This window comes from Panicum virgatum, chromosome 8N (genome assembly GCF_016808335.1).
Source record: "Panicum virgatum strain AP13 chromosome 8N, P.virgatum_v5, whole genome shotgun sequence".
In the NCBI taxonomy this organism is placed as follows: Eukaryota; Viridiplantae; Streptophyta; class Magnoliopsida; order Poales; family Poaceae; genus Panicum; species Panicum virgatum.
The window spans coordinates 13,330,874-13,348,030 of NC_053152.1; the positions used below are offsets into that span (position 1 = coordinate 13,330,874).

Below are 17,157 nucleotides of genomic sequence, written 5' to 3' on the forward strand. Positions count from 1 at the left end.
AGATAATCTCGAGTTGTCTGCCATCAACACTACTCTTCTTCCCTTGTAGTATTGGCTCAGTTGTTGCTGCAAAAGTAGGTGCTTCCATATCCTCCTCCAACTCACCCTTTTCAATTTCCTAAGAAAATCCAGCTTCAACATCCCACTCTTCTTCACTAATGTTAGCCTCCTCCTGCTTTTTCTCTCGTGTGGTGGTGGCCATATTCCCTTCAAAGCGCCTCACATTCCCGTCAAAGCGCCTCCTTGGTAATCGACATTCTCGAGCAAAATGGCCTTGCTTACCGCAATCGAAGCATCCATCAATCTTTCTTATTGGCTGTTGTTGCTACTGGTCATCTCGTCCATGGGCTCCCCCTAAAGGACCCCACATCTTTCCTTTGGGTGATGCTTGCCACCATCTGACCATCTTGGTTTTGGCTTCCATTGACTTCGAGGTGGACCCTTCTTCTTACTTGCAAATGGCGCCTCCTCTTCTTCCTTCCCAGTGATGCTTCCTATTTTATTGGCTAACTCCTCCTGATTAGCCAATAAATTTTCTAGCTTCACCAATGAAGGTTGAGTAGCCCACCCTCTTATTGCGGCTATAAACCCATGATATTCGGGTCTAAGGCCATTGATGATAATTCTTGTCATACGAGCCCCACCAACCTTCTCATTCGGTGCAAGCTAGGATATCTCTCGACATATGGATTTTACTTTAGTGAAGAACTGACCAATAGTCATATTGGCTTGAGAGATACCAGATAACTCCTTTTCCTAGAGTTGGAGGCGCACTTCATTGTTCTTGGAGAATAATTTTCCTAGAGTCTCCCAGGCTTCTTTCAGGGTCTCCGCATCCCGAATGTGCTCTAGTAGATCCTCCTCAATTGTTGTTTTCAACACGAACATAGCCCTGCCAGCTTTGATGTGCCATTTGCACAAGGCTTCAACACCATCGTTCTTTGAAGAATCGTCGCCACTCTTGTTTGGTGGAGGCACTATTTCAGCGCCTGCAACCACCTCCCTTTAGTCCTGACCCTGTAGGTAGGACTCCATGCAGGTCTTTCAATAGCCATAGTTATGACTATTGAGCTTCTTGATCCCACTGCTTGCGCCAGCAAGATCTACCATGGTAAATGATGCCCGGCTTCAAGTAAGCTTCCTGGTCCCAGACCAATTAGCTTCACAGTCCCCGACTGTGCTCCAGCAGAGTCTCCCCTTAGCGCCTTGATGTAGCACCGAACACATCAAGCACCCTGTGCTCTTTGAAGCCTCCTCCAAATGTCCTCCAACAGAATGGACACCCTAGCTATGGTTACTCTTTGCCATGTAATCAAATCGGCCATGGCACGTGGCGCAACGTGGCTGGTCTTTTGGGAGACGGGACCAGCTGCGTAGTTCAATTATACCTCGGTTTTTTTAGGTTTTTCTGGTTTTCTCCTGTTTCGGTTACACGTGAAGAAGATCGGGGGGAGAAGAAATTTGTTTTGGTTTTTTCCTAATACTATTTTCCAAACTAAATTCTATTTTTGGTACATTTTATTTCTTATTGGGAACCTTTTTTGTGAGTGTTTATTTTGTACTTAGAACGATTTCTATTTTTTATTTAGTATTTTTATTTAGAAAAAAGTTCAGCTTACACCCTTCAACTATGACAAAAGTCTAGTTCTTAAACTTTAACTACAAAAGGTTATAAGAAATGTTTTTGTACTTAAAACACTACTTTATAGTTATGGACTGTTTTCTTAGGTTCAGAATCATCCTTTACATCTTTATTGATGAACCAATTAATAGGCGACTTAACATCTATAAAAGTTGAAACAATTAAAACCCTTTCTCACCAAGATTAGGCCCACCGTACCTCTCACGGAGATACCACTTGTTAGGCCAAAAGATTTAACGAAAGGGGGATGAAAATCCATTTTTGATAGAAGAAAAATATTTATACTGAAAAGCTAATACGTTTTACACCAGCAATTTCTTATACCCACCTCTTGTACCTGCATATTACTTTCCTTTGGCATACACTTTACTTTCCTTTTCACATGCCCATAATTCACGTCATTATTTGTTTTGGAAGGATAATACTCCCTCCATTCTTTTTTGATAGTCCCATTTCCAAAACTCAAGTATTCACAAATGATAGTCATATTTGCTATTGATAAGAACCATGGCAATAAATAGCACTAGTAACGAGGAGTTTCTTGCAAAGATATTGGAGGACTAGCAAAAAGCCTTGTGTTATATTAATTAGATGATAAGTAGGGTTGCTTTTTCTTGGTCATTGTGTCAAGGTGAAATAGGACTATCAATAGAGAACAGAGGGAATAATTGATATCATTGTTTTAATTATGGAAGGAAAAGAAAGATGTGTATTATTTTTGGAAGAAAAATAAATGACATCGTTGCTGGATGGAAGGAAAATTAAATAAGTGCCAAACATCTCCACTAGTTTTGAACAAAAGAATATACTGGTGATCCACCGATCTTTCTAAGTGATGAAATTTTTTTGTGGGTTTGGAATGGTAGTGGGGTTTTGTATTTTTATACCATGTATAGGGCTGCACTTAATTGTAAATACATATGATTGTTAATCACTTATCAGGGGAATTAGAATTAAAACATCAATATGAAGATTATAGTTTAGTTGGTTTATATAAAGGGGTTATTCGCACCAAAAATAACTTAGTGAAAAAATTGGCATGAAGATAAAAAAATGTTGCATATGTAACTCTATAAAACTATAGAATATTTATTCTTCAAATGTAATCTAGCTAAGTTATTTGGCGAATAGTTGAAGTGTCTTTTGGGTTACAATCTCCAATGCAAGACAGTTTGCAACATGGTTAATTAAATGGATACAGGAAGAATCTTAGGAAATAAATTTGGTGCACAAATGTTATGATGTGAACAGCAAAGCAAAGCCGTATGATGTGCTTTTTGATAGATCGCCACATGTTATTTCTTGTTAAATTCTCCTGAAACAATGCCATTTCGTTCAATTTACCCCTTAGTACGATTTGAATTTTTTCTTTCTTCACACACAAATGGTAAGGGTCTAAGTGACATTTTAAAAATATATTATAAATATTTAGTATTTTTTGTACAATATTGTATCCTACAGATTAATTTATTTTAAAATATAGTATCCTGTCAAAATAATGATGAAAATTTCAAGATGTATTTTTTGGTATATGTTATGATGCTGCTATCATCCCGCAAAATTCTAATTTAGGACTTCACTTGTGCGTTGAGAAAAGAAAACGAGAAATCTTATTTAGGGGTAATTTGGTCCTATTGACATAGTTGTGGGAGTAAATTGATCCCAAAAATAGTTTATGAGTTTATTTGGACTTTGGACATGCATGAGGGGAGTAATTTAGATTATTACTTGGTCTATGTATAAAGAGATCATTGTCATCAAAGATAACTTTAGAAGTAATTTGCATTGAGGTAAAAAAAAATTGTTGCTTTTGTAATTCTAATGAAAATATACAACATTTGTTCTTTGAGTGGAATCCTGCTATGTTTATTTGGCGAATATTGAGGTTTCTTTTGAGCTACACCCTCCAATGAGTTTTCAAGACATGATTAAATGGACACATCAATAATCTTAGAGACAAGTTTTGGTTGCAACCATTACAAAAATGTGTCCAAAACATGGTTGTATCAAAGTATATAAAAGTATATACATGATAGGATCACTTTTATTTACTTAATGAAGAAATAGACTATCCCATCCCTCTATTAGAAAAAAATTAAAGTTACGGTACCAATTGGCACAAGCAGTTTATGCATTCAAATCAAGGGCATGGTGCTTCTAGTATGGAATGGTCGGATTGTCATCGTTGATCTGCTGCACCCCTCATCAAATGTTGAACTATTCTTTCAACCTGGAGTATGGGACGGTTAGGGTGTGCACCCGCTGCACCCCTGATGTCATCATCGAAAGCCTTCACCTGATTAGCAGTAGCAGCTTCACAGTGAATACTGAGAGCGACATGTTTGAGGCATGCCAGATTCTGCAGCCCGAGGACCAGGCCACCGTCCCCATACTTGAATTGACACCGTGCCGGCATGTGCAGCTTGAGCCTTTGGAGCTTTGGCATTGCTCCCTGCTCAAATTCCAACGCTACCTCAGACCAACAGCGGAATGTAAACTTGACCAAACTCTGGAATCCTTGGCTCTTGATTGCATGCCTTGGGTGGAAGACGCCTGAATCTCCTTTGTCATCTGACAAGCGAACAGTAAGAGAGATTAGGATGGGTAAACTTGCCAGGATATTTATTTCTTCCTCGCTTACTTCACCGCGAATGACTGCAATATAGAGGCGGGTCAGGTTGAGCAACGAGCTGATTTGATGGGGCACGACTCGTAATCTACCAGTCTCACTAAGGCTAAGCCTCCGAAGTGGTGGTGGATTACGGACACAGGAGGCCATGAATGGAGGTGTGGCATCTGGGATATCCCCAACACGCAGTTCTCCAACACTCATGAACAGCTTGGAGAGCGACGAGATACATGCTTCCCTGTGGCCTTCATCAGTAGAGTGGCGCCAACTCACTCCAAGTATCCTCAGATTGGTTAGATCGCCGAGGCCCTGGACGAACTTTACAGATTGAAAATCCAAACTGATCATATATAGCTCTTCCAATGCCTGCAGATTTCTGATCCCGTCAGGTAGTTGTACCCCCGAACTGACACAAAGACGCACTAATCTCTGCAATTGGATAATACTTGCCGGTAGCTTCTTAAGTGTGGTGCGTAACACATCTAGTGTCTCTAGATGTTGCAGCTTATCTATATCTTCTGGGAGCGTGAAGCCACTGGAAAAATTCTCTATCCTCAAATACTTCAGTTGACTGAAACTTTTGACATGCCCAAGAAGATAGCATTCTTCAAAATAACCTTTTATATTCAGCACTCGCAAGACTTGGTTACTTAGAAACTTGGAGGCATGCTTAGGGAGCACTGAATTAGAGCCGAAAGTATTAATTGATCGAATATGTGCTGCTTGTTTTATTGTCTTGACCATCTCTTCAGCCGGGCCAGAAATGTCTTCCTGGATGGATAAACGGCGAATCTTGCTGGAAGAATAGTTTTCAGAAAACCCATTATGATTCCATATAGTCACAAAATTGTCCTCGACAGCCTTTGATACAATAAACTCAAGTATGACATCATGAACTCTGCAACTTTTCACTGTTTCGCCATCTGCCCCAACCTTGACTGGTTGGACCAAACTTCTATTGACCAGATCATTCAAGTAACTTCTCCCTAGCTGCTCCATAGTTTCTCTGTTTTGTCCAGGAATCTGTGCTTCGGCTACCCACAACAATATCAACTGTCTGCAATCAATCAAATAATCCTCCGGAAACACACTCAGATATGATAAGCAGCTCTTTAGATGGAGAGGAAGGTCAAAGTAACTAAGCAGCAAAATTCTTTTCATCTTATCAATGGGAGAGTCTTTGTCAACTGCAGCAGAAATGGACTTCAATGTATTGCCCCAGGCTTCCGGCGTTCTGCTTCTGTTTGCTAATAAACCAGCTATACTGATTATGGCTAATGGTAGGCCACCACATTTCCTCAAAATTTCACTGGATACTTCCCTCAAATCGTGGGGGCAATCTTCACTTGAGCAAAATAATCTATTAAAGAATAATCTGTGAGAGTCGTCATCACTAAGTGGCTTTGCTTCGTACATTTGTTCAGCAATACCAGTACTACATGATTTGGCTACTGCTTTACTGCGTGTTGTAGTAATTATTCTGCTTCCATTGTCATTGAGCGGTAAGGCAGATCGCACAAGCTCCCATGCTGATACACTCCAGATATCATCAATCAAGATGAAATACCTGCATGCATGCATTGGAGAAATCTAAGAGGACTGATCCAAGTGGCACATTTTTGTGTGCCACATTAGAACACTTTTTTAGTCCCACTCAGAGACATGAAGCCTGATGTTCAAATACTTAATGTTTAAAGAAAAGATTATATGGATATTTGGAATGGCCATACAAAATATGCATTTGATTACATTTGTCAAGAAATAATTAATTTTACTGCACCTGAACTTATTTGATGGCATAGAGTACATTTTCTACTGAAATGTCATACACCCCCCCCCCCATTTTGTACACGCCAATTCCAATCAAATTCACATATGTGCACGATAGCTGTTGTGAACAAGGATCGAGTTGACTAGACCTTGTTGTAAGAGCATCTCCCATAGTTTTTCTAAATTTCACTCTCTAAATCATCATTTGAAGAGTCATGTACATAAAATTCACTCTCTATACATCTTCACTCTCCAACAGTTTTTCTATATCTTGTTTATACTCTAGAGAGCCATTTTCGTTATCTATCTTTGGCTAGCGACAAATCCGAAATAGATGATGGCTATATTTGGATAACCACTTAGAGAAGCTTTTGGAGGCTATTTTTCCATCAAAATCTTTATTTTCAACTATTCAGATGAATATAGAGATAGTCTTTTGGAGTTGCTCTAAGATCCTAGGTATATATAAACTGTTCAAGCTAGCCGTGGTTTTAACTGTGAGAAATATTACCTCTATCCCAGAATACAGCTATTTTTACGTTTCCTTTAAGTTAAACCTTTGAATGTTTGACTATGATTCAAGTCTAAAAGTTGCTATATTTTGATATGCAGGTAATAGTATACATATCTAGAAAATTTTGTAATGGCCTATAATAAATTAGGGGAGCTCATGCGATCAACAAAGATTGCAGAAGAAATATTAATCTTAGTTACCTCATGTCCATTAGGTATTCTCTGATTGTGCGTATGAGCTGCTCCGTCTCCCAGCTTTGCGACTGCTCGAACATGTTCTTGCTTATTTGAGACAGTATATCTCTAAGAAGCTTCTTGATATTTGGAGTTTGAGATACGGAAACGAAAGCCCTGCAATCAAATGGTCCAGTGATTTTGCGGTACACCTCCATGGCGAGAGTGGTCTTCCCCTGCCCAGCGGTTCCATAGATGGACACCACCTTGTGCCGCTTGTCTTCTTCAGCTTTCAGCAACTCGATGATCTCCCTGCGAGGACCATCAATCCCCACGAGATCCCTAGCCTCCTGGAAGAGTGCCGGTGCTCGAGGGTCCAAGCGCACTTGCTGATGACGTGAGGGCGGAAAGGCGCCGAGGCACTGATGGATGTCGTAGCGTTTGGCCCGCTCGCTCAGCTCGATCGCAAGGCTCTTGAGTTCTTGGATCTCCTCCGCCAATCCCCGATCCTGCAGACAGATCTTCACCTTCCGCACGGTCTTGTGCATGAAGCTGGGGTTGGAACCTCCATGGCTGTGATTGAGCATGAAACGGTCGATGCAATCCTCGATGTCGAGGGATAGCTCACGCACCTTGTTCCTCCAATCTTTGGACTGTCCGTCGATCTGGTCGTCGTCCTTCTCGGCGAGATCCTGCAGTACGGCGTCCATGGTGCTCAGCTCGTCCTTCAGGGACCTGATCCCTCGCTGGACCTTTCCGGTGAGCTGGTAGCTCCCGCCTAGCATGGTGGCCAGCTTGCCGATGACGGAGCCCATCACGGACGCGGCGGCGCTCGCCATCATTTCGGCCATCTCGATCGACTTGCAAGCGAACGCTCTAGCTAGCTTAATGCTACCTATATAGCTAGAGCCTGGTGGTTGGACTTTGAGAGAGCCTGAGAGGAAGGCCTCTTCAATTTGCTCCAAACTATTGCTTGCATTGCATAAGATTAGAGCTGAAAGTTGGGCCGTGCCGGGCCGGCACGGCACGGACCCATCGTGCTTCAGGCTGAACCGTGCCGGGCCGATAAGGCACGGAATTTTACCGGGCCGTGCCGTGCTGGGCCTAAGACCTGAAACCACGGCCCAGCACGGCCCAAAAGCACGTCGGGCCACCTTCGGGCCGTGCCAGCCCAAGCACGGCCCACAGATCATGAATACCACCATTTGAAAGGTTTTTTTTCCACAATGGCAAAAATTACAAGAAATTAACACTAGTGATCCTCCAGATCTGCAGCTGCCGGGCCGGCCCAGGCACGGCCCAGGACACCGTGCCGTGCCGGGCGGCACGATGGGCCGAAATCTCAGACACGGCCCAGCCCGCCCTTCGTGCCGTGCCAGCACGGCCCAGTTGTTTTCGTGCTGGGCTGGGCTTCATGCCCAGGTTTTCGGGCCGTGCTCGTGCCAGCCCATTAAGCACGGCCCAGATTTACAGCTCTACATAAGATGGCGTAAATAATGGGATTACATTTATGCGGATCTTCCGCGAAGTTTCCTTCCACTTCCTCTCCACCATCCCATTTTTTGTTTTTGTTTTCCGGCCATCTCAATTCTCAACTCGTCCACAACCAGTCTTTTTTTAACAAAATACTCATTCATCCTGTCAAGCAAACAATGTGGTGCTAAGTTTACTAATTCATGTCAACGGTACATGAAGCAAACCAACAAATATCTTAAATTTAGATTTTTAGTAGAGGTACAAATTAGTGATTCTTAGATGCACCTCCAAATTTATTTTTAAATATTTATACTACTTTTTTAAAATAAAATCTTATTTTGAGGGAATAGTACAAATATTTAATTAAAAAGAATTAGAGATGTACCTAAAGATCACCAATTTACATCTACACTTTTTAATCGGCGGTGGGCATGGAAGAAGAAACAACTTGCGTGAGTGACAAGTCTTAAAAAAATTTTCAGTTGGTAGGCCACTGACAAACATCGAATTTGTGCGCAACACTATCTAGTCGCTGAATTTGCCTATTAAACACTATGATTTTGATTTTGTGTTTTTGTCCATGCCACACGGCAGCAAATAAACTTTATTTCTGTTATTTTCTTTCCATACGAAGCGAGGGCCCACCTGTCATTCCCTTCATCTCCATTATTTCTAATTTTCTCCCTCCTCATGTCCTTCCCCACGATAGTCAACCATCTCCTTGACGTCCCTCATCGCGTGGAAGCAGGGCAGAGGGGGGCTCCTATACATCTTGTGGAAGATGGTTAAGCAATTTATCTTTAAAAGCCCACTAAGACTCATTTACTAAAAAAAATTGTTGAACTAATATTTCAAAAATGTTAAACCAACATTTTAAAAATGTTGATTCAACAATTACAGAATGTTGAACTAGTATTTCCAAAATATTGAATCTATATTCTAAAAATGTTGAACCAATATTTTTTCCTCATCTTCTTCGGCGCCGGCGGCCGGCGGCGCAGGCGACGGTGGCTGAGCCGGCAGCGGTGGCGGCAGCAGAGCAAGTGGTGGCGGTGGTGCAGGCGGCGGTGGCGCGGCAGCAGTGGGGCGGGCGGGGAGCGCAGCAGGGGCAGGCGCGGGGAGCTGGGGCGCGGGCATGCGCGCGCAGCAGCGACGCTCTAGGGCGGAGCACCGGCGCGCGGGAAGCAAGGCGGGGGCGGCGACGCGTGGCGGGGTGGAGACGGCCGCGGCGGCGATGCATGGCGGGGAGCAGGGAGCGCGCGACGCATGGCGGGAGCAGGGCGCAGAAGCGCATGTCGGAGGAGGAAGACGATGGAGAAGGGGCAGACGGAGGAGGAAGACGAGATGGTGGAGCTAAATCGGATGGCCAGTAGAGATCGCACGAATCTCAAACACTGGAAGGTAAGTTGGAAAAAATCTTGCGGAAGATGGATAGTTTTTCTGGGGCAGAGGTGTCATGACAAAGCATACGTCGACCGTGTGAGCATCTACGTCCGGCCCAGCAAGTCCTTGGCGCATATTTGGCGGCCCAACAGTAGCCCAGTAGATGGGGATTATAAATCCTGGTATCCTTTGTAATGGGAGATGACATGTAAAACTTTGAACTTTGAACTAATGGTCTCTTCACCATCTAGCTTGACTCTTATACATTTTTAGCTCAAAATTATATAGCATTAGTCTGGTCCTTTTAGAGTTCTTCCCTTAAATTATATAAATTAAATTTCAAGCCCCTTTACCTCCTCTAGTTGACGGTGCCTGCTCTGCTCTGCTCTGCTTCTTGCTCGCTAGCCGAGCCCGGGCTACAAAGAGTAAGAAATATGGAAGTGAAGTGTCTCACAGAGCGTGCTTCTCTCTAAATCTAGAAGAAAAACATGGGCATCCCTAGTTTACGGTCGACCGTAGGGAGCCCCTCCCTACAGCCGATCTTCCGACCGTGAAGTTTTTCCATTTATAGTAATTTTTATTTTTTTTATTAAAACAATTCAGAAAAAATTACGAAAAAAAATAGGAGAGATAGAAAATTTTCAAGAGAAAAATTAAAAAAGGTTGAAAAAATTTCAAGAAAAAAATTTGAGAAGATGGGAAAAAATGACGAGAAAAAATATTTGAAAAATAAAATTGAAAAACAAATTTCAAGGGAAAAATTTCTACATTCTAACAAAATTGGCAGAAACCGTTTATAGAAAAAATTTGCATCAAAAAAAGAAAAAAACAAAGAAGAAAAAAGTGGATCTCGCAGCGGCCGGTGCTGGAGCAAGCGCCGGCCTTCCCCGCCAACCCGTGCCGGCGCCGGGGGCGAGCGCCGGCCCCGCCGCGCCTCCCTCTCAGGCCGCATGGAGCAGAGGAAAAGGAGGAAGGGGAGCAGCGCCATGGAGTCGCGGGATCCAGGATGGAGAAGAAAAAGTGTGAACTGGAATGGAGAGGGGAGGCAGAGAGATAAAGTCGCGTGGGACCTGCGGACGTGGGGTGAAAAAAAATCGACCGCTCCAAGAGAAGGTTACGGTCGCTTGTAGATTCAACATTGAGGAAAAGCATGGGCTTGGGCTATGTATGTAAAGTGTGTTTTTGGTTGGTGGGCTCAACAATACAACCATCCATTCCACCAATTCTATCCTCCTACATGTTGTTGAGCCAAACATCACTACTTTTTCCACTGCCCAAACCCTAGCACTGTTGACGCCCCTCCTCTTTCATCGCTTCCCCAAGGCTCACCTCAATCATGTTGCCTTCACGACACCGTAGCACGCCTCCGTGGAGGTTGCCCATGACCTCCGCTGAGGGCAGCACCCTCCCAATCTATGTGAATGATCGAATCAATCCGCTGCTGTCATAGAAGGTCATCCAGCAGCAACAGATCGTCATGAACTCACCCTGCTCCTCTTCTGGTGGAGTGGAATCCACCATCAGCGGGCTGGCATCCGTCGCTCCTGCCTCCTCCGGCGGATTCGCGCTAGTTACCTCCACCGCCGGCAAACCTGATCCGCCCCGGCCTCCTACCTATCTCCTTTTGTAGATCCACTCTGATTTCCACCATCGCAGGCTCTGCCCCAACCTCCTACCTCGCCGCTCCACTCCGTGGGCTGGGACGCCACTGCTCGATCCGCTTCGTCGTGGCGTTAGTTGGCCACGCCACGTGTCCACCATGTGGGGCCTATTTCGGTCCTCCTCCCGCTGGGCTGCCCCACCTCTAGCCCCCTCCCTCTTTCTCTTGCCATGGCTGTTGACCATGGTGGGAGAAGAAAAGAGATAAAAGGGTGAGGAGATGCACTGTACACACCTGGAGGTTCTACGCATGAAGTTGATGCTGGTTTGTTTTGGTTAATTTATCTAATTTTTTACTCGATAACTAATCGAGATTGAGTCGCTCACTATCCGTCGAACTTACGTTATGCCTCTACTTTTCACCCTATTCCCTAGACAATTTCCCTCCCTCGAACTGATCTATTCCCCAACTTTCAATTGCTAAGCAATTCTTTTGAAAAGCCGCTTCCTTCCTTCAAGCAACACATTTGTGACCAATACGAAGTACACGACATAGTAAATCAATTAAATAATGCAATCCGGGTTAAAGAAATAAAATGGTTGTTCCTTTCGAACACGCCGTGTTTTATCGGGAAGAATCAAACCATGGGAACTAATGAACAGGGCTATCACCTTCCAATCCTTTTAAAAAACCAGTTCACTGCAAAACGTTGACATTGACTTCACAGGCCTTTCCAACATCTCCGATGTGCAGCATGGTGATATGGATGGTACTCTGGGGGAGGCCCGTCTGCACCGCCCACCTCGTCATCTCGCCACACATGTCGTCCTCCATTGGCTCGTCATCACCTCCCCGGTTCGTTGTCGCCTCCACCGAACGGGACTTCTCCACCAACTTCGCCCATCGTCATATCGCCACACATGTACTCAGTCCGATCACCCGACGTGCGTAATCCACCCAGCTCCCGTGACATATGTCCTCATACTGCATGCCTCTAGTATGGAGGGCTGCTGTTGCATCGCCTCTTCGGGAAGCAGTGGCCAGGGTTTTCCTTACCGGTAAGGAAAAAAAACCGGAGGTTAGCGAGAAACGCGTTTATCGGATTTCTCGGAAAATTATCGGATTTGCCATTTTGATTTCGGATGAAATTTAGAAAAAAATTCTCAATTTATGCAGGAAGTAACCTAGATTATTTCCAAACAATCTAATAGTATAAACAAGATACAACAATGTATATAAATATGACTTTCTTGCCACAATAAACAGTCTGTTTAATATGGCCATCGCTATCGTCATGGCTTCCTATGAAGTCGTGGAGGGACCGAGAGAGATGGGGAATGGAATATGAATAAAATTTAGTGTTAGGAGGCAGTGGGTGGCATGATATTTGGCTGCACCAATTTGGTTTGGGCGGATATTCAAAAGGGCCGAAAATTTCGGGCGATAAGTAAAAAAACCGGACCCCGCCGAGAAACAGGATTTTCGGTTTTCTCGGAAAATTCTCGCCGAGAAATTTTTCCTTGGCAGTGGCGCCACCTGTGGACTGTGGTATCCTTGATTGTTGCATCCTCACCGCCGTCGACCACATCCAACTTCGTCGTTGACTACACGTTGCTACGCTTTGTGCGCATGGTCTTGATCAGGTTGTTCGAGTTCTTCGCCTTCTTCTTCGAGCGCTGCTGCCGTGCTATCTGGATTATTCGGCCTTGCGCCAGAATATCTGGGTTCGATCACCTCCTCGCGTCTTCTCGAACAACCATGCCGCTAGCATCACCATCTCTTCCCCCGACTACTTCGTCACTTTAACAACAACAGGATGCATTGGCTTTTAGCCTTCGGCTTCTTCTCCTTCTCTAGTCCCACCATCTGCGCCGCTCATGATGTGACTATGGAGATGTTAGAGTATGTTGAGATATCTCCAGATATGGTAGATTAGGACTGTGTAGTCCCAGATTGCCTTATCAGGGAGGCTACTTGCCCCCTGAGCAATGTACTCCTATATAATCCACCCATAAGGCTTAGCAATACAATCATCCATTCGACCAATTGTATTATTATACACCATATCCTAAATCTCCTCCCGTCTACCATCCTTCTCCAAGATTACTAGACTGTCCGTGCCACCACTAATCTTTTACCCTATCACTGGCTCACTGCATCCCCGGCTATGCCCACAGCTAATACCTAACTACCGCCACGATGTGATCCTCTGACTCTAAGGTCATGTTTAGATCCTCCCCAACTAATTGATAATAGTCTCTTTTAGCTAGCTAAAGATTAGCTAAGTAGCTATTAGCTAGATGTGTATGGATCCACCAACTAATTGCTAATTATCAACATTATCCGACCATGCTACCCCTGTGTGATTGGAACTTTAATATTTGGGTTTGGGGTAAATACGGTCTTTTGATGTTTTTAACTAGGATTAGCTGGGTTCAACCAGCTAATAATGAGATACTACTATTTCAATTAGCTGGAATATCATTAGCTAGTCCATTAGTTCTGACCTGTTTGGATCCATATTATCTACATTTAGCTAGCTAATTATGGGCCTAAGGTAGACAAGTGAGCATCCCTACTCTGGACTTGCTTGATTATCACAAAGTCAGATTGTAGTCAGCTTAAAAGTGACTGTTTCTCACTCAACAGAAACTACGGTGCAGAGTAAAACGAAGCAACAAATTTCAACAACTAAACCTCTCAATAGCATTTTTCTTTATATTTCCTGCTAGATCTTACAAACTCAACCATATCAAGAGGAAATATAATTGTAAATTAAATGGAAAATAAAAAGAATGTGGGAAAAACAGAGAAAACCAGGCAGAGCAAGGAAAAAGAATGGCACCGATCAGCGAACTTTTTTCATTTTTATATTTTTAAAAATTAAAATTTCAAAAATATATGTCCGTTTTCAAATATTTCAAAAATATACCCCGGTCGCCCTCCCATAGGGCGACAGACCCAAAGTGTAATTTTTTTTTCTTCCAATTTGCAACGAAGTCCCTGGAGAAAAAAAAAGGGGGGGACCTGTCGCCCCCCCAACGGGCGACAGGGGCCTGTCGCCCACCCCTCGGGCGACAGGCCCCTGTCGCCCGTTGGGGGGCGACAGGCCCCTGTCGCCCGTTGGGGGGCGACAGGCCCCCCTTTTTTTTCGACAGAGCCCCCCTTTTTTTTCAGGGACTTTTATTTTTCCAGGGACCTATTTTGAGCTATTCGAGCGTGTATTCGTCATCATCGTCGGCAAGATCTCGGCCGCTAACTCCTACCGCACGTAACTTGTCCTTCATTAAATCACAGGAAAAATCGCAAGAACTTCCCTTATTTCATGAGCATTATGGAACCCACAAACATAATAAGTTCACATCAATAATATCTATAGAAACAAATGATAAGTAACCTACCACAATCATAAACATCGGATACAAATAAGCAGTCCACAGCTATCTCATTACAAATAAACATCATATACATCTAACCACCCATAGGGCGTCGGACCCTCTTAGCCCTCTGCTGGGCACGGACATGTCCCTCGGAGTAGGTGAGAACATCCGGAGACCTCATCTGTCGCTCAAGACGCGCAAGGGGCTGCGGTGTCTGCTGCTGAGAGATCCCAAGTGGTGCTCCTCCTAGCTGTGAATACCCCAAGACATCGGGGTCACCTTGTGCGGCAGGCTCTTCTGGACTCAAGCTGTCGAAGTCGTCTAAGGTGAATGTCTCGTTATCTGGTCGAAAGGAGGAAGAAGAAGGTCCGGCGCCCGCATCGGGGTAGAATCCTACGCAAAAAATGTGGATGTTAGCGTACGCTCGTATATTTCGTAATGACATGTAGAAACCAAAATACGAAACATAAATTAACCTGTGTAGGTCGGTATCTGTGGCCCTGGTATCATCCCTGGATACGGTCCGCCAACTGGTGCTGTCCCTCTAAACATTCCAGTATGGCCGAACGCAGTAGCTGGATCGTATCCTGTATGTGATATTAGTAAATATGTAGGAACACTTGATGTAATTTTAAAGAGATATGTACGTTACCTGCACTTGGGAAGAACTGCGACGTCGGCCCGTGCATGGTCGACGGACACGGGAACGACGACGAGGCCTGAGACGACCCGTGGCTGTCTTCGTACTGCACACGGCTTCCGAAGTTGTGCGCTACCTGACGCAACTGATCACGCTGCCTCGACCATGCCTCTGTCTGCTCAAACTGGGTCATTGGGGATCCGGCACGTACCCTCGTCAGGTAAGTCGAGCAGTCCGTCTCCATCATGTTGCAAAGGCGAAGCTGCATCAATTCAGTAAAGTTACAACCACATGAATTATCTTATGAATATGATTATATATATATGCAAATATGATCAAGAGACTCACCGCGCCAGCTAGTGCCTCCACGTGGTGCCGGGCATAGCCATTCTGAGGCCTCGCCTGGTGTGGCTGCGGGTGAGTGTCAACAAAAACCAGACGAGCCCGAGTCCGGGGTAAGTACCAGGTGAGGTAAGCTCTAAAGGAGCTATCTGTGTGTGGTCCTGTTGGATGGACCAAGTGCTCGTCTGCCTGTTCCCATTGGTCCACCCACGGCTGGATCTTGGTGAGCCAATCATCAGAGCACGGCAAGCCACTCCTTGACAACCTACAAAGTGGACCACGAAGAATCGTTAGATTCGACACGAATGTATGAGCCAAGTTCATTCATAATTACCTGTGGTCCTGGCGACTGACACGCTCCAACGCGGTGGGCACCGGAAACTCCTGGCGCTGCCCAAACTGTCTCCTGACTCTCCAGGGGCAATATGCCTCAACCGCGATGTCATAAACCAGGACGGCGGAAGTAAGCCACAGGCTCGCATTCGCGGAGCAGTGCGAAGACAGGTCTGCTGGTGCACGGGTAGCCACAGCCTCTGGGCTGTAAGGCTCCCAGACAACGTCCTCGGGCGTCAGCATGTCGAGCTCCGAAACAAACTCAGGATATGCGCGTTTAACCCGCTCATGTGCCCAGGACCTCTGCATTCCGAATAAGTAAAATTAAAAGTGCACTAATACATCATGTAACAATGAATAACAAAATTAGGTTTGTTGCGAACATACCTGACGCCAGATCCAGATAGTTCCCATAGTGGGCCTCTCGTCCTCCTCGTCGCCGTACATGCCCCCGTGGTAAGGCTCGTGGCTGACCAAGGGGCGACCAATGGCTAGCCTCTCGTACGACCAAAGCTGTAGCAGTAGTGGGCACCCTGACAGGATAGCGTTCCCATGTGTCTTCATGCACCCATCGCAGAGTCCACGGTAAGTGGCTGCAAGTACCGCCTCACCCCAGCTGTAGGGCGGTACGTCCTCGTCCCCATCCGCAATCTCCCGTGCATACGGAAGGAGAATCCTATCGACCGAGTTGCCATGAGTGTTGTTGAACATGATGTAACCAAACAACCAAAGTAGGTACGCCTCCAGCGATCTGGTCACACTGTACTCGTCGGCATCCGCAGCCAACAAGGCAGGCTGCATAAACAATTAAGATTAATGGTTTCAACTGGCAATGGAACATGTGAATTGTAACAATTAAATTTATATGCAATGAATACGTACTGTAAACTGTAGGAACCAGGTCTTCGAAGGACCTACTGCTCGCGGGTGCGGGTTGATCGGACCTGCTTCGTCCACGCGGTCAACCAGGGCAAAACGGGCCTCCAGCTCATCCTTCCACGAGGCCGCCACCACACGTGGACCTACAGCCTCCCCGACGATAGGGAGGCCGAGGAGGTAGGCCACGTCCTGCAGCGTAGGAGTCATCTCCCCACACGGGAGGTGGAACGTGTGTGTCTCCGGCCTCCATCTGTCAACGAGCGCCGTCAGGAGGGATCGGTCGAGCTGAATAGGCCCAACCTCGACAAGACGGCTCAGAGTCAGTAGGCCAGCCTCACGTAACCTGCAAAAAAACAAAAAATGTCGAAACAAAGGAATACCGGCGAATACAAAAGT

At 45.1% G+C, this 17,157-nt stretch overlaps 1 protein-coding gene across 1 annotated transcript; it reads right to left on the minus strand.

Moving 5' to 3' along the window:
• Positions 1-3,738: 3,738 nt before the first annotated feature.
• Positions 3,739-7,711, minus strand: LOC120684364 (disease resistance protein RGA5-like). The gene is made up of 2 exons (XM_039966227.1): positions 6,756-7,711; positions 3,739-5,838 (listed from the first exon to the last, which is right to left on the minus strand). The coding sequence occupies exons 1-2, from the start codon at positions 7,577-7,579 to the stop codon at positions 3,822-3,824; spliced, it is 2,841 nt and encodes a 946-aa protein (XP_039822161.1). The 5' UTR covers positions 7,580-7,711; the 3' UTR covers positions 3,739-3,821.
• Positions 7,712-17,157: the final 9,446 nt, after the last annotated feature.